Below are 18492 nucleotides of genomic sequence, written 5' to 3'. Positions count from 1 at the left end.
GAAGAACACCCCAAATCCAGTCATAACTTAGGATGTACAAGAGCCTGAAGATCTGCCTCAACTCGCTCCTGCTTCTTCACCGCAGATGTCTGGTTTAAAACCATTTCTTCAGGATCTCAGTTGCTGTTTTTGCAACTATTTGCTGGATCTGTTTCCTTTATTGCCCTGGAAACTCAGGGGCCTCCTCCAAGACTGTCAGCACACACTTGCTGGCAGAAGAAAAGCTCTGAGCATTAGTCAGGAGGAGAGGGACGGGGTTTCTGCTGCACGTCACGCCAGCCAGCTCTAAGCCACAGCAAATTACACTGTCATAAAACAGCTGTTAAGCAGCAGCATTACCAACCACTCCAGAAAGCCAAGGAGCTCTCCCAGGCACCAGAGTTAACATGCAAGTGGTTTACAAAAACAGGTGGTGAGGATACTTGCTCTGAAAACTGACATGTGAAACAGATCTACCTGCAACTTGTGGTTTGTTTTGTTATTTTACAGTAATTCACTGCAATGGTAATTTTGAAGCTTGCATTAACCTTTCTTTAGTGTTAGGTTTTTTGGGTAGTGACAAATTCACCACGCATTAGATCACAGAGCTGTTTGCTGGCTGAGGTACACTTCAAATTGGGTGAGAAAAGGATCAGAGAATTCATGCAAAGCTGTTTTCTCAACTAATCCCTGGAACTCTTCATGCATTTGGCCAATGTTCAGCTTTTGAGTTAATTGCTGCTTTATTACATGCACTGGGGAGGGGGCAGAACTGGAAATACCCACAAATCTCATTGCACAAAGTGGGGAACACAAAACAGAGACTTGGTGGTTTCAAGCACTCCTCTTGCTCTGAGCTTAGTTTTTCAGAGCTAAACTTCAGCTTCCTCTTGTACATAACAGTTATGGGGTTTGGGTTTTTCAGTCAGCTCCAGACCCCTGGTGACCCCACACACTGGCCACACATGCACTAAGAACAGCTCTCCCCAGGACCCAGGACAGAGCATGTGAAAACCCACCTTTGCCAGACGTTCCTTCTTGTCCCACCAGTCGTCAAACGCCCGGAACGCCACCACTTCGACCATCTTGCGGTTCAGGTCCCTTTTCATGATGGCCTTTAGCTCCTTCACTATGACCAGGAGGACTCCATCCACAGTGGCTTTGTGGGGATCTTCCTTCTTGGGCTCATAACCCGGGGGTGGAACCGAGGGGTCAAACTTGGGCAGAGGTGGCCACTGCTGCCCACGGGCGAGAGCGGCTCCCATGGAGAACGGGCGGTAGGGAGGGAGATTCACAAACTGCATCCTGCCCGTCATGAAAGGCGGATACTGGTACGTGTTCTGTGCCTGCATCATGCGGCTCAGCATCTGGGTTTGCATCTGGAAGGACATGGGCATGCCACCCCACTGGTTGCCCAGGACACTGATCATATCCACCTGCATGACCGGGAACATGCCGGGGTGGAAGGGGGGCAGCGGGGGCAGGATGTGGGGCGGAGGGACCCCGGGCGGGGCGGGCAGCGGCGGCGGGGGCACGGTGACGGCCGGGTGGGTGGGTGGAGGTGGTGGGGGCAGAGGAGGGGGCATGGGGAAGCCTGGCTGAGGAGGTGGAGGAGGAGGAGGAGGAAGAGGAGGGAATCCCGGTGGTGGCAGCGGGGGGATGGACGGGGCCAGCACGCCTGTGTTGCTGACGGAGGAGTTCACCACAATGGTTTTGGCACATTCCGCGCTGGTGATGGGTGCAGGGTTGGTCTCATCGTCAGAGATTTCCATGTCCTCCCCTGAGGAATGCTGACCCTGCCACAAAAGAGAGAGAAAAGGTGATGAGCACATTCTCTTTACATTAAATACCGCAGCGCTGGGCTGCTTCAAACAAAAGATGAGTTTAACACACATTTTAATTGGGAACGGAGAAAAGCGAGCGATGCTCTGAAAAGACAGGGCCCACTGAGCAGCTGGGGCCTATTGAAGCCTTTCTCTTTCGTGTCAGACCTCAGGAATCAGAGAGGTAAAAGCTTTCTAAAAGAGCATCAGCATCAACTGAACAAAACCCTCAGCTTCCATGCAGCAGGAGAAATTGCTCTCATGCTTGGTGAAATACACACAATCCAAACATCCTTCACTGTAAGACACATTATCTCCAATTTGCATCTAGTGCTCCTAGGTACATTACACTATGAGTTTTTATTCCTTAGTTTTTCCATGTACAAATAATTACCCTGTTTTTTAATTACAACCCCTGGCTCATTTGCTGTCAGCTCCTAACCTCTAATTGTGGAAAGACAATACCTCCACATGGCTGCTGCTACAAAAAGTTGTCTTGACTAGACCACAGCAATTCACATGGGAAAAGAGAACCCCAGATCTGGTTAAATAGCTTTTAAACATTGAAGTCATAAATGCTGGGATTCAAAGACGTAGCCTATGTTGTGCTTTGGGACAAAATGAGTCCTTTACTAGTCACAAGAAATACAGACTTGTAGAAAATGCTAAAACTATGTCTTGCCTCTGCTGCCAAAGGGATGGAAACTGGATTAAAACAGAAGGTGTCAGTTTGCTCTGAAGTTTCCAAGCTGCCTGACTAGGTCTTGTACAGAAGAAAAATCTCAGGAACTACCTCCATCCTCAACAGCACATGGTCACACCTGCACACTGTGCCCTACAGACACTTCAGTCCTCAAGGTGTCTCCAGCACCAAGAATCCACATGCATGACTGACACATCCCTCAGGTATTGAAACCCTGATAGGAAATACAGTAACCAAATACTGCTGGAAGACATATCCACACAGTGACAGTTTATCTAGGAAACATGAATGGCGCTGATCTCTGACTAGAGTGATGACAGCTGACAGGACAGGGGCCCTGTACCCTCCAAACATGTCTCACATTGCTGATGTCAGTGAGGAGCCCCCTCGTGTTCCCCAGCACAGCCCAGGGCACAGCAGGGATGTTCCTCCTGGCCAGAGCCCTCCTGCTGCCCTGGGAGCCAAGAAGAGATCACCATCAAGTGCCTCTTTCTATCACAATCCTGGCAAGAGTTTTGGAACCTGCTAGCTGTTATCAGCCAAATTTGATTGTAGAGACCAAAGATATTTATTATTTGCTCCACATTTTGTGCCAGCAGGAGCCTTTTCTGACTGCTCTCCTACCAGCCTCCCAAGTGTGAAAGGAAAGAGCAGTATCAGACACTGGAGAACCTGGAAGTTCTGGGAAGAGCTGCTGAGGAGCAGACTTTGTTGGTAGTTTTCACATTGAAGCCGCTGTGATTTGGTTCTTAACCTGTGAATTTCTTACTCGGGTATGCAAACAAAAGCAGGAGCAGCTGAGTTGACTCTGCTACAAACTGTCACTGTGCGAAACTGAACAACCACAACTATCCAAATCACTCCAAATGTTTCCCGTTTTATCAAAGGTCATCTCTGCTACAGCAGCTACCACCAGAGAGCAGGCTGAGCACGATGCTTGCAACAGCAGCTGTGCAAATCCTCCAGTCCTGGCACCTCCCCTCGGCCCGGCTTCCTCACATTCCTCTGCTGCAGCACGAACTCACCGCCTCCCGCAGCGCCTGGGTCACCCCCAAAAACACACTGGCAGTTTTAGTGCCCAAAATGCCCAACAAGGAGAAACACCATTCATCTGGCAAACCTTGAGCAAGAGCAATTGACCCCTGGTAATGGTGATTGGAGAGGGGACTCTCCTGTAGTCACTGAGTCACTTTAGTGCATCTGTGCACGCAGCGAGAACTCCGAGGGCCGTTTTGTAAACCCTGAAATGAGCAGCTAAAAAAGAAGCAGAGGTGATAGCCCACTGCACTCGAGTCTTTCCAAAGCCCAGCTGTATCGTGCCCTTGAGCTGCCCACATCTGGTTCACACTTCTCAGTGGGTCTCACACCCTGCATCCTCTCCCCAGCTGCTCTATTGCGGTCACGTCCCACGCCGAGGATGCCGGGGAATAAAAGGACATTCTGCAGTTTCAACTACTGCAGCTCCAGTGAAAGGAGCAGAGGAAGAGCAAAAAGGACGACTGTGGCAGGTGTAAACAAGATTCCTGTGAAACAGACCCTGGTTTTCACTAAGTGAACACAAAAGGCCCTGTTAAAAGCACTGGCTCCAATTGCAAATGCTGGATGATGCTAAAGGTCGGCACTGGATAGAAAGCCAGGAGTGTTCAGGCTACCAAAGACAGACAAAATCAGCTCCAAGTCCACATTCATCTCATCTGATGGGATATGGAGAAAAGTCACCTCATGAGGCCTCAGGGGAGGCCAGCACTGAGCAGTGTCAAGTCACAAATTCTCCTCAGTCCCTCCTGCAGGACCTTGCACCCTCCCAGAGCTCTCCCACCCTGGAGCACCAGCAGCCCCCAGCCTGTCCCAGCCAGTCCTGCCACACAAGATCTCTGTGCTCCTGCTCATCACCCAGAGCCCACTGCCATCCACAGCAGCGTCTCCTCACCCTCAGTACCAATGAGTCCTGCCTGATAAATGAGGCTGATTTTCCCTCTTGAAGGAAACATCACACAGAAGAGCCAGTACTGAAATTGCAGAGAGGTGGCAGGACTAGCAGGATTCCATGCTTTAGGGCACAGAGCTTCCTTCATCTATACATGCATTAATTTTTACTTAAGCTGAAATGAGAATTGCTAAAGCAATAACCAGTGTTTGAAAAATTGAAAGGTTTTTGATTTGTTTTGTTTGGGGTGTTTTTTTTGGTTTTTTGTTTTTTTTTTTTTTTTCTTTTGGTGCTCAGATGGGTCTACAGGAAGCAACAACAGATTCCCTGCTTCCTACAATGTTGGGCTGACAACTCACCTCCACTTGCACAGTGCACACAGTCTGTGCTCCAGTTTTACTCCAAGCAAGATGGAGAGGGAGAGAGGAGGAGATTAAATGGCAGGGAGAAAAGGATCAGAAAAGGCACAGGGGGTAGGGCGAAAGAATCACAAGGTTAGGAAAGAGGTCAAACCAAAAGATCATCTACAAGGAAGTCTTTAAAGAAAGTTAAGAGTAACGAATATTTAAAGTGAATGACTTTCCTGTAACTGCTCATATCTAAGGGGGAAAAATGTAGGCACCAAGTGAAAGAGATCAAGGTACAGATAGAAAAACCAAGGGGAGACATAGAAAGATCTTCTGTTATTTGAATTTCTTTTCATTCACCTGTCTGAACCTGGATTTACTATGGTTGCTACCAAATACCGCTCAGGGTAGAGCTGAAAAGCACCTGTGCTGTCCTCTCAAAGGAACTGCCTTCTAGCTGGCCTCCCTCTTTGCTCTCACAAGCAGAAAAAAGTGAGCTGATAGATGACATACATACTGCTATGAGAATGTCATGGCCATTACTGTCAAAAAAACCCTGTGTCAGTCAGTCCCACAGTTCACCTGCCTGTTTCTGAGGTCATCTGGTACAATGCCACCAGAAAACCTCCCTTCAGCCCACTGAGAGAAAAGCCATTTCCAGCTAAATTAATTTGTGCTGCCATCTTTACTTTGAATTAATTAAATTAAGAGTTAGCAAAACAGGTATTTAATTATATGCATGACACATTTTTCCAAAGGTTCTTTAATGATGCAAATTTGTTGGGAGAGATTCATGTCAGCGTAACTGGTTATAAATGGCCTCATTCACTGTTCACCCAAAATGTTAATTGCCACCTTTAACACCAGCAGGAGTGTGCAGAGACTCTTAAGTTAAATGAGGGAATATCCTGGGATGCCACTCCTTCATCAGCTGGAATAGGGACAGGGTAGAGCCACTGGCTACAGGGTATCAATCCCACCTCAGAGCCATACCCAGCATTTTACAAGTAAATGTTAATATCTCCAGAGAAAAGAAACTACATCCTAATATTTGCATGCAGACCTGGCAGCTTCCAGATGTGAGGACTTCCATCCCCTGACCCAGAGGAGCTCTGACACCATGGCAGTGATTGGGACTGTCACTGTACACTTTGTTCAGTACCTTTCTTACAGGCAGAGAAATTTCCATTTCCTTCTAAAAGGCCATCTGATAAAAGAATTTACTCAGAATTTCTGAACATATTTTGAACACCATCAGCTTACAGCTCATTTGGCTTTGCCCATTCTGCTGGGTACCAAGTTACTTATCTTTGAGGTAGGGAACTGTGCCACTGAACACAGCAACTGCTCTGGCATTACCTGGCTGAGCTCTGGTGCATCAAAATAATGAAATGCAGGATTGATGGCATTCAGCACACTACAAAGTCATTAGCCTTCATGTTTTTCAATAAAGCTAGAACTTTAAAGAAGAAGGGACTCTTGGACAAGAAAGTTTTCCTAACCTGGTTAAACAGTCATCACTTGGTTTTGGATTAAGTCCAAGCAAGGGTTGAAAAAAATTCAGCAGTGATTTTCTCACACTTTATCCTTACAAGAAAGCAGGGAAAGAAAAGCCTTCAGAGATGAAGAGGAGAGAACAAGTGACTGAAGAGGGTCATACACCAAGTCACTAACAGAGTCAAGAACCGGCTCCAGGTCCCTCTGACCTCCTTTACCCCAACTCCAGCTGCCTCTCCACGCTGGGCTCACACCAGGCTCCCCACTGCCTGTGCTCTGTGTTTGATAAGGGAAACAGCCATGATCCCTGGGCAAAACCAGCTCAAATTCTCTAACACACAATTCTCTTCCCAGACTCCTTTAGCAGAGCACATTAAAGAGAATGAGACATTTCAAATCTGCTACATTTCTCATGCCACCATCCAGAACAGAAATGAAGTCTGAGGTCACCAACCAGCCACCTGCAACTCTTCCTCCAAGACAACTTCACTGAAAACCTCCTTTCAAGTTTGGCCCAGAGAATCCCACCGTTCACTCTGCTAACAGAATAAACACCAAATACTTCTTGCAAGCCAAAAATTTGCAAACCCAGCGAGGGCTTCAGAGAGTATTGCTTTGTTCATTTTTAATCTGCTTTTAGTTTGCAGGTTCCCTGTTCTAGGCAAAGCACACAAGGAGGAGCCGTGGCTCTGAACTGCCCTCCTGTCTTGCCAGGAGAGCAAGGCTCAGGCACGATGACACCAGAGGGGCTGTGCTGAGCATTCACACCTCACTGTGTCAGGCGTGAACAAGGCAGACTCTGCCCCTTATTTACAATCCACACAAGTATTTTTACTTTGCTAACCATAATTATAGCCCTGCCTCGGGAAGAACACGCACAAAGGCGGTGCTTTGCTGGTGGTGCAGATGTGGAGTACAGGAGGGCAGAGCCACTCCAGGTAGTTTTCCAGCAGTCCAGCAGCAAAAACACAGAGCAAACTGCTGCCTGCACCTTCCTGGGTGAGCTTTCCAACCTGGTCAGGTCACTGTGATGTCCCCAGTGCCTGTGGTGGCTTGTGGTGTTCAGCCCAGCACCACCACAGCCTGGACTGCAGCTGGAATCAGGTTGCTGCCTCCTCCCCGTGGGTTAGTCAGGTTTTTCAACCTCCTCTGGGCAGCTGGGAGAGCTCCTGTCCTCCTGCTGCAGTCAGAGCCCACAAGGAAAACCAGAGCAGCTTTTAATTGGAACAACTTTCTGGTGTTTGCGCTGTAATAAAATGCCCAGCTCAGTAATTGGCAAATGGAAAGATTTACATATTACAAATCAGTGATTATAAAGTATCTCCAGCAACATGTGATTCTGTCTCTAGGAAAGAAGACTGCAAGGTTCTCATATAGTGATATATTTATACAGAACTTTATAAATGAGCTCACAAGCAAAGGCTACAAACACACAGATCAGAGTGATGGACTCAATGCTGTGTCCCATAAAAACGGGGCACCAAAAAGGCCCAAATGGAACAGGGATTTCTCACAGAAGGAGAGACACTCCTTGGATGTTCTGGTTTCTCTAGTACCAATTGCCAAAGTACCTCTCATTACCCGAAAAAGAGAATTCAAGCTTTCTGTGATGACAATATCCCACCTAACACACACACTGTGTTGACTCAGGTTGTGTTTTGGTCTGGTACTTGCAGCACTTCTTTGGCACAGGCAATGCTCCCCACACCTACAGGGCTGCCCAACAAGTAAAACAAGTGACAATAATATCCAAGTGCTCGCTGTAAACAAACAGCACTGCAAACACCAGCTCAATTTACACCACTTACTTTCCTTCCTAAGGCCAAGATGGAACTTTGAGTTGATATCTCAAACCACAGAAGGATTTGGAATTCCCTATAAGACCCTGTTGGTCACAGAAGAAGGGGACAGGGGTGAGGAAACGCCAAGTGCTCACTTGTGTCTCACAATGTGCTCCATCAGGTGCTGGTCCCTAATTAGACCATCCTGCACATGGGGAGATGCCACAAGCAGGGATTTGGAAGGATGCAGGGAAGCAGCTCAACTGGGCTGTCAGTGTAGGGCAGGAAGGGCTCTTGAGAGGGGAAGGCACATGGGGCTAAAGCTTACAAAGGGAAAAGCTCCCTCACTCCCTTCCAGTATTTCCTGACACCAGGAACAGAAGTAAATTGACTTATGTTTTAAGGACAGCAGGAGAACTGGACAGCTGCCCAACAGTCCATGCCATCATCAGAGAATCTAGTGAATCAAGATGACAAAACAAGCTAAAATGAGTCCTGTAGGATGGACAGCAGTGCCAAAGAGCAACTCAGCCTCATGCAAATCCACACCACACTTCCTGCAGGCCCTCACATGCACTGAGCAGCTGAAATGGGTCTCAACACTTTGATGCCCTGTTTCAGACTCCTGAGGGGATTATCCTGTCTCCCTGCAGGACAGTGGAATAACATTACATCTCTGAGCAGTAGCTTAAATCAGTATTTCCCAAAGCAAAGTCCCTGACGTGACACAGGGCTGTGAAATGGTCCACACAAAAAAACCCCACAAAAAATAGGAGAAAAATTAATGCAATGATTAAACAGATTTTACTTGACTGTACATAAGATCTCCAGTGGCTGTAGGAAATGATGCATGGATTCTTCCTTCCAGAAGTCAAAATAGATCCTGGAGTAATAAACACCCACCTAGGCAGTTGCTAGGCATTTCCACAAGGTTAAGAATTTCTTTCATTCAGCAAGTGGTGCAGGGAAGGACAGACAATTCTATGTGAAGCAAGAAGACAGAGATGGGAAGCCCATGTAGTGCAGTCTGAGGTAAACAGATCTTTACTGATCCAGAAAAAAGACAACTTGAGGAATGTGAGCCCAAGGGGAGAACACTCAATCATCATTCAGTACTTTCAAAAATCCATTCTCTTGGCAAGACAGCACCACAGTCCAGTTTCCAATGTGGATTTCAAGAGCCCACTACAAGAGCTTCCTAGACAGAAATCCTCAGAGTCAGGAGTTAAGCCAGTGGGAAAACAACTGCCAGATCTGCCTCAGCAAAAATCCTGAAGAGATGAACTGGCAAAGAGAGCTAGGTTGAGGGGATTCTCTGTTTGTAAGTTAGTAAACAAATCCACAAAAAACATGGCTTAATTCAGGTCTTTCTCCTTCTCAAGAGGAGGAGGCTCTGAACTGCAAACCTCATGGCATATGATGTGGTTACACTGTTCCTGTCAGCAAGATCATCGAAGAAAGGATATTTGAAGCAGCCAGACATTACCTCTGGGCTTCCCATGCACAAGAGACTCTGGTGTCTGCAGGGAAAGGCCAACACAACATCCTTGGGGTCCACATTCAGCAAGGCTGAGACTGGAAACTTCCAGACAACCCTGACTGCACAAGATCTGAGCGGAGACCGACGTGAACACCCAACTGGGCAGGTCACAAAATGCAGTGTGAGTGTGAGATGGGGAGTCCCTGGCCCCCAGCCCGAGCTCAGGGAGGCCTGGGCATGCCCCCATACGAGGCTGGCCTGGACAGTGGCCCCTCCTGCATTATGTGGACAAATCCGAACTGGCAGGGCGAATGTGTGCCAATTCAGGGGCAGCGTCATGTGGCCACAGTGTTTTTCATCACATATGAAACACCCTAAAATTGGATTTACCATCTCATGGAACCATGGCCTTTTCCCTCAAGTCTTAAGTAGATCTTATTAAGGGGGGAAAAAAAAGGGTTTCTTTATGGGGGGGAGGAGGAGGTAGGGAAAAGGAAGGAGGAAAAGAGAGGGGTGTTAACATTGGGAAGCCATGTAACAAGGCAGGCTCTTTCCACAGCAATGGTTGTTCTGGTTTCCCTATTTTAGATGGGGGGAAGGGATAGCTGAAGAGCTATTTGCAATCTAACTTCAAAGGCTTTAGTCGGCTGGGAAGCTAAGTCATGCATAAAAGGATGGTAGAGTGGCAAGAAAATACCCCCTACAGATAAATTAGTCAGGGAATGTTCTCTGCTTCTCCCAAAGACTTTCATACAGTCAGACTGCCTTTACCCAGGTAAAGCCCTTTTCAGACACCAGGTTCAGTGATGCAGAGTTCTGGGAACTAACCAACCAAATCCAATAGAGGAACTGAACAGTCTCTCTGAAAAACAGAAAGGCACTGGTCCACATGCAATGGGCTCCTCTGTCATTTTCTGCCACCTCAGCTATTATTTTGTTCTAAGGTCTGTCCACACACAAAAGATGCAGAGCTCAAGGCAACATCCTCTTCTCTAAAGATGCAAAGAAAAGCAAGGAATTCAGAAGAAATCACACTGCACACAGAGAACTCATTTCCCAAATGATTCTGTTTTGCTGTCTTGCTCTTCACACTGGTGTGCAGAAATGCACCCACATTTCTAAAGAAGGTACTTTGCAATCAAAGATAAAGGGAACTGGCAACATTAGATCAGAGTCCATCTATAAGTAAAAAAACCCCACACTACCCTGCAATAACTGCATGTGCAGAGTACACAAATCCCTCACAGTTCAGTGCCAGGCAGGAGCTCACATGCCAGCCCCTGACCTCACCCCCCATACTTCAACCTTAGGTCAAATGGAGCCATGAACTCAGATCTTGCTACCAAGATGGTGATAAGAAAGGAGATAAGCATGGAAAACAGTCTAGCTCCCCAGCTGATAGCAGCCTGTTGAAGAATAGGTTGTACACATGCTGTATTTAAACAGTTCTAATCAGCACAACTAGGCCAGTTTGATACTCTTCCCCTTTTACACAGTACTACTGACTGTACCCTTGAGTATCTGAAATCACGTGGCTGTCACGGTTATGGCAGCATTTGCAGAGTCCTGTTCAGTGCTCTCTGCATTTCAGTGTTGGTACCAACAGTGGTTTCATTTGCAAGACCTGCACGTCCCCAGTGCAACCTGTGCAATGTTGAGTCTCCTCAGAAGGGAGGGCAGAAAGGAAGGAATTTTGGGTCTTGAAGGAGAATGGGCAAAAGAAAAAGAGTTTTTGTTAGATCATTCATCAGTCTCATCCTTTAAGGCTCTCCTGCTCACTCCCATCTGCCCTCCACACTCCTCTCCTTCCAGCAGCTCTGTTCTAGCCCAGCACCAGCTTTTGGAAAAGAAATATGCACGAAAGAGGGAACACACTAAGGTCTTTAGGACCTTGTTATCATCCTAACTGCAGTCATGGTGGCTGCATGGTATAGTTTCAAACAAGGAAACCTGTGGCTTTATGTTCTGGAGACAGCCACCACCATCACCCCAGACAGGACAATAGGACATCTGCTGCTTTTCTGAATTCCCAGAAAAACTGGGAATTTACTACCTGCAGAGAAGATGGTTCAGCCAGCCCATATGATCTTGACTAACAAAAAGCATTTACCCACTTTGGACAAAGCCCCCAGTGGAGGTGGCACAAATGCTCTGGGTCTGCTGGGGACTCCACACAGCCGTGGAGTGGCCCCAGGGAACGGGAGGCTCAGGAGACACAAACCCTCCCTGGCTGTGAGTCCTTCACAGCAGTGACCACAAGCCATGAGTGGCACCCTAATGAGCTTAGCAGCTCCTCATTTGCTGAGCATTACAACACAAACCTAACAAGTCCTTCCCAGCAAAGCAGCACATGCATTAAAACCCAGCTAGACCACAGGAGATGCTTCACTCTGAGGAGACTATTTCCAGCAGCTGAGTAGATGTTCTTCCTCAAAAGTAAGGGTGAGGCCAGCAAGAAACAGTTCCCCTTTGGTAACATTTCTCTTCTCTCTGGAGGCAGCTTGAATTTTTCATTGCTTTATTTCCTGCTTAGATTTTTCTTCTCTTGCTGTACTCAGATTTAACTAAGTGCATACAGTTAGAGAGGACAGAATCAGGCTCATCAATTGAGGAATGCAACATATTAATAAAAAAAAAATCTTTTCCTAAAACAAAGAGCAAGAAATAACTCCAAGTTGTCCTTGAAATTTCAAAACCTGCTCAGTGAGGGAAGTGCAACTTTTTCTTCCTACCTCTCCCTTTGGGTAATAAAAACATAACCCTTGTGGCTGCCAACTGCTGGCTGATCCCTTAACAAAAATAATCCCTACCCAGGCCATAACATTTCTCATGGCCTTCAAGACAACACCAATCATTTACTATCACACTATCCCCACTGTATGCAAAATAAATTGTAAAACTGCAAGTGTTCTAAAGCACCAGAGTGGAAATACCCCCCAGCTGGGCTGCATTCCCACTGCCATTTGTGCAGGCATAAAATATGCAAAAGAGAGAGGAGAGGTAAAGTGTGCTGATTTCCCCACCTGTCCCCTAATTAGCAAGCAGGAGGTTTAAACAAACACATGAAAACACTTTGCACCTAGAACAAAATTCAGCTGTGCACTGCACTGTCACAGGATACTGCACAGGCTCAGGAGTGCAGATGGGCTGAATAATGGATTTGATGTTTGTGGAAGACAGGTCCAGCAGCAGGCACTGAGCTGAGCATTGCTAATCTGCTGGCCAGGAGGGACCCCAGGGAGCTGCTGAGAGGCTGCTGCATGGCACCCACTGCAGACACAAAGGAAATTACCCCCAACAACACAGACAGCCAAGGAAAGGTGAGGATGTGCCTTTTCCTTGCTTACTCATGAGTTAGTCTGAAGTGTCTCCTGCCCTCTCTTGCAGCAGAGCTGTGATCAAGCTCTCCCACGGGTGACTGCTCAAGTGGAAGGGCAGTGTGTCCAGGGCAGAGCCCTTCAGCAGCAGCCAGCACCAGGTGATCCATGTTGTGCTCCTCAGACCCACCACTCCAGCTCTCAGGCACTTCTAGGTCCTCCCCATGCTGGTGACACTTACTTTACTCACTTCTTTACTACCTGCTTTAAAGAGCTTTGCTAAAATGCTCGAGGTGAGTGAAGCCCTGCAGAAGCTCACAGCAGCACAGCATCACCGCAGCCCATTCTTGAGCAGACACAGTGAAACCCCTCTCCATCACACAGCTCTTTATTTGTATTTTAAAAGCAGCATTCCTATTAGACTGGTTCATTAGTTTGAAGATATATATGAAGTCTTAAAAAGGCAGGTTACTTATTTAAAGAGTTATGTGAAACAGTTGTGAGAAAGGCACAAAACCAGGCAAACACAGCTCTGTGCTCATGCATTCCATGCCCTGTTCACTGATCCAGGTGGCCAGATGGAAGGCAGGGGCATCTTTTTATTTTTTAAGCAGTTCTGCAGGAACAGCTGCTGTGGTGGTTTGCAGCTCATTGTTTATTACTTAGCACCGTTTGGCCTCAGCACCTTTTGAAGCACCAGAGCTGCACGCAGTGGTTGTTGTATCACCAAATACCATCAACACATCTCACTGGACATGATACTAAAGTTGTGCCTCACTGACACAACTGCACTGTGCAATGCTCTTGATACCAGAGCTCAGTTAAAATAGTAAAAATACTGCAAAAACTGACCCTTCTCTGACTGCAGCACATATGCCTCAGCAACAACCCAAGACAGAGTCATACAACCAGACTTCCTCAAGCTGAAGCCTGAACACCCAGCCCAGCAGGGTTCACAGCTGACTGCTGGTGCCCCCAGCACGATGCCAGCTCCCAGGGAATTTAAAAGCAACCCCAGCATCAGGACACCATCCTCCATCAGGGCTCTGCCCCTTGCCACCAAACCCTCACCACCTGCCTGCCCCTCACTGACTTGGGACACACCTCAGCCTTGCAAACCCATCTGCTGTTACCACTTTTCTGAGGTGATTTGGGAGACACATCCCACCTGACACTATATTAACAAGCAAATAAATTTGTTGAGATTCCCTTGTCAAAATTCATCCTTTCACACACGTCTCCATGGCATACATTCCACTGCTAGATTGCCCTTCGTGTATTACTGCAATTTGAATAATTTCATGCAGTATGAAGGATTTTCATATTTTCCAAGTATTTCTTTTTCCTGACAATAGTGAAATGCTTGTAGCGCCATGATAACAGTTGCTCACATTTATCTGCATCCTTCAAAGACAATATTTCAATTATCTGCACTGGAAAGTCTCAGCCACATCTGCTGACCAAAATGCCACATTTGGCAACTGCTTAGCAACAAGGACTGGATTGGGAAACAGTCCCCAGAGCCATGTGCCAACATCACACCAGCTCCTGCTTCCACTAAACAACACTGCTATCACCTCAAATAAGTTTATTTTGTTCTGCCTGGGATACACAAGGCACCAGAAATAACAAGCTCCTTTGGGAAAAGGGAAATGTGGAAAAAAGCCGCCTGCTTCAGCAATCCCTCCCCAGGCTCCACAGGGAATGTCTCCCTGGTGTGTGCAACACATGTTGATCCTGCACCACAGGAGGAGGCCAGACCGCTTGGACATAAGCATAAAACTGTATCTGCTCACTGCCAAGCACAGTTCTTGTAGAAAAATCTGGATATAAGAGAGCAACTCCCACCCCACACCACTCACAAAGCAGCAGATATCAGATTCCTTGTTCAGGACAGCAAAATGGACCAGGAGAAACAAAACCCCATCTGTCCTTGATGTCACCCACCCTGCACCATCCTCAGCCCCCTTTATCCAAAGGCTCTGTGCCATTGCACTCAGTGGCACAGGGAACCTGGGCAGTGGCAAGACTGAGGACAATCCACCTCAGATGCTTGAAGGTGCAGGGAAGGAGGTGAGACAGCAAGGACTCAACCTTGGCAAGACCATCTTCGTTTCTCCTCTTCCTCCCCTCCTCACCATTCTCAGAGCCTTTTTCCTAACTTATCTCCCTGACTTACTGCCTGATACAGAGAGAGAGAGAGATTGGGCAAAAGGCAGGTGAGCCGGTCAAAGGTGTGTGGAAATTGCACTCAGCACACTGTTATCAACTCCAGAGAAATACACAGTCCAAACACAGCGCTCAGAGCAGCCAGCAGCTCCAAATGCCACTAAAAAGTGCTGAAGTTGAGGGAAAACTGGAAGGTGAGCTCCAGCTGCCTGACCCTTTTGCAGGGGAGCCTCCCAGGCAGGGGCACTGCTGCCAGCCCCGTGTCCGGGCGGTTTCGGTTCCGGCGCAGGCGGTGCCCTTCGTGCTCAGAGCCACCAACAACTTCCTCTACTCAAACTGCTCCTACAGCAAGACCCTTGCAGCAGCCAGAGGAGCAAACCTATTCCACCTATTCCAGCCTGGAGAGAATTGAGAAACCTCAATTTGCTGCCTGGCTATTTCCACTTCATGAGGCCTGTCTGCACTGCTGGAAATGTGTGAAAGCTGACGCTGACCTTATCTTAGCACTATGCAAATAAAAATACATTTTTAACTTTTTTTTTTTCCCTTTACTATTTTCTTTCTTCTTTGTTTTTTTAAAATATTTTCTTTTTAGGAGCACAAAATGCGAGCAATCTTTTTTGTCATGATGAATGGGCATTTCCAAAAGCAAGCACTGCACTTTCATAATAAATCCTGAGACAGCAGTAACATGTCTGGGTCAAAGAAGCCCTCGTGGGCAGGTACGTGATGCACAGAGTTAACAATCTCACAAGTTTCATTTTGAGTTCTGCCCCGTCTTCACCAGGTACAAACAAGTACCCCAAACTGAAAATTAAAATTAACAGAAGGGGGGTGGCAAAGTCATGGGCCTCAAAATTGATGCAGTATGGAAAAAAAAAAAAAAACATTCTACTGATGAACTGTATCTATTTAGAGGACTCCAGGAAAGGCACCAGCCAGCAGAAATTTGAATAAGAGCTCGTCTGCTCAGTGCTCTGTGTCAGACACAGACACATATAGAACACAGCGGCTGCTCCGGCATCTTCACAACCAGACCCAGAAATTAGTGCTGTTCTGGCGGCTGCCAGCACAATATGTTAACAGCAATTATTTTCTCAATATTTCTACTGATTACCTAACACACTGGCACGTTTTCTCAGTGTCACTGCATGTTGCAACACACGCCGCCATCCAGTAACTTGTCTGCATTCCCTTGGTCACTTTTCACAGCCATCAGATGCGAAATGCAACTGGAATGATAATGGGTTGGAGAAACTGTGAGGAAAATGTGTCACTTCAATGTGAGGCTTCACAGCCTGCATTTATGACATCTGAACATTCAATATCGTCACTGCTAAATCCTGAGTGTTGTAAAGAATAGGGAGAATTCTGCAAGCAGCAAAAGGAAGATGGACAATGGCTCTCTAACTGTGGATGGTCTGCAGAGCTCAGATTTGCAGATATTATTCCACCATAAGTTATGTGCTACAGTTAAACACTGTAATTTGGATCTAACTTTGCAGTGCAGGGGCATCTACAGATTACACAAACACAAAATAAACAATGCTCTACCTATTAACAAGTAGTTCAAGTATACACAGCCAGTCCACCAGGAACTGAAAATCTACAGAAAGTCACTGGTGGAGAAACAGAACAAACTGAGCTAGTGGTGAGAGTATTGTCAGCAACAGTGATTTGTAAAAAGGAATGGCAATGTCAGTTCTATCAGGTATGCAAAATGAAAAAGCCTCAAAGCCTTGGCCTGGTGTGAGAGCAAAAGAACCACTCAGCCTCCCAACCACAGCCTGCTTTCTATTTTTCAGTTACACTCCAGAGCATTTCACCATTTCCAGCTCTGTTATCAACCAGAGACACATTCTCTCACTCTACTGGAGTCATTTGGTATCCAAAAAAACCAAACCACAAACAGTCAAATATTTTTCCATTCAGGTTTCCTTCCCCCCACAAGCATACACACATGAGAGGTGTATCATCAGGAATGCCAGGTGAATCCTATGCAATACTGCTCTGAAAAACTGACACTGGGCTTGTTACCTCTTGCTGCTTCCTCTACTGAACATATGTCTGGTCAAGCCCTCTGCTCTGCTCAGCACTCTGCAAGCACTCCAAGAATCAAATCAGAGGCAAATATAAAAAGTCAAAAGTGAAATACAACTTGGCAAAAATGAACAGACTCTTCTTTGCTTCATATAACTTCTGAAGGAGCAGCAGCTTGTCATGTGGTAAATGAACCAGTGTACAAGGAAGCAAGTCCCTGCCTGTGGTCTTCCAGCATCAGTTCTGGAAATTAAAGGTAAAACAACAACCCGCACTTCCACTGTTCTGAGAGCCTGGACATCCTTGCCTTGGTCAGGTTATTTAGGAACTGACTCTCAGCATTCCTGGGAGGATGCAGGGCTGCAGTCCTGCCCCAGCCTGCTCCCTTCCTCAGGACTCAGTGGCTGAACAGATCACTGAGCTCTCAAAGAGGCCAGTGTAGTGTCACATTTAAATCACCTTTTGAGGGATTTGTGTGCTGCCTTTCTCTTCTGAACAAGCTTAAACTCCACAAGATCCCCTGAAGTTCCTGTGGCTTCTCGCTGCTGCTGTGTGTGGGTCAGGGAGGGCAGAACTGAACCCACAGTTTAAGCAGTTCACTCTCATTTTAATTTCACAGGTTTAGCATGGCTGGTGTAATTCACATGTAAAACCACAGCAGTCATCCAAATCTCTTCTGCCTGGGCATTGGCTGGCTGCATTTCTGGAAATTCATGGTCATAACATGATACCTATTTTTTGAGTTTCCATTAGGAACCGGTTCTGTCAGGCATGATCGCATTTGCAAGAGCTCAGGAGGCAGGAAAATTTGAAAAAGTGTTTATGAGACTGGGTATAAATCACAGCTCTCAGGTTTTTCTCCCTTCTTCAATTAAAAGACTACATTCAGAGCAACCATATTCCCCATCTACTCTCCCCATCTCCCTCCAGAAATGATGAATCCCACTCCAGCTGTAACCTGGATCCCAGGTGTACCCATATATATTATATATACTAACAGCTACTTATGGGTATAAGGGCTCTTGCACAGTTACTGTGGAAACGAAGCTATCAGGTTTCCTGGCTCTTAAGGATCTACCTTCTCAACCTTAATGTGCATTTACCTTGAATAAATCACTTCTGAGCTCTTCAGCCCAGAAACATCCCTCAGTAGAGTAAGATTGGGTTCACCTTTAGGGGGCTCCATGTAACTCATCACTAATGTCCCAGGGGCTGCCTCCAACACACACAACCCACGGGTGGGAGCAGAGCTCAGGAGGAGAACATCCTCCTGCAGGCACAGATAGACTTGCTCCTGCTCAGGACAAGGATAAGCTCCAAGGGACATCAGCTGCCCCTGGGGCAACCACTGCAGGTATTGCTGGCACCAAAACCCTCAACAGCTCCTCTCACTGCCTGGACAACATTTAGGCTCTGCTTTGTCTCACCA

The 18492-nt window shown here is 46.8% G+C and overlaps 1 protein-coding gene across 3 annotated transcripts in view; it reads right to left on the bottom strand.

Moving 5' to 3' along the window:
- The window catches only part of SETD1B (SET domain containing 1B, histone lysine methyltransferase), a 48496-nt gene that overhangs the window by 15958 nt on the left and 14046 nt on the right, over positions 1-18492 (bottom strand). For all 3 annotated transcript variants that reach the window (XR_014591276.1, XM_083873654.1, XM_083873655.1), the window contains exon 7: positions 999-1775. Coding sequence is in view for 2 of the 3 variants with exons in the window: in XM_083873654.1 (XP_083729780.1) it covers positions 999-1775 (777 nt within the window). In the remaining variant the exon portion in view is untranslated. The remainder of the gene's footprint in view (positions 1-998; positions 1776-18492) is intronic.

The sequence above is a fragment of the Zosterops lateralis genome (assembly GCF_965231275.1).
Source record: "Zosterops lateralis genome assembly, chromosome: 17".
Taxonomy (NCBI): domain Eukaryota; kingdom Metazoa; phylum Chordata; class Aves; order Passeriformes; family Zosteropidae; genus Zosterops; species Zosterops lateralis.
The sequence above is the reverse complement of the archived record's forward strand: the minus strand, read 5'-3'. Positions and strand labels throughout refer to the sequence as shown.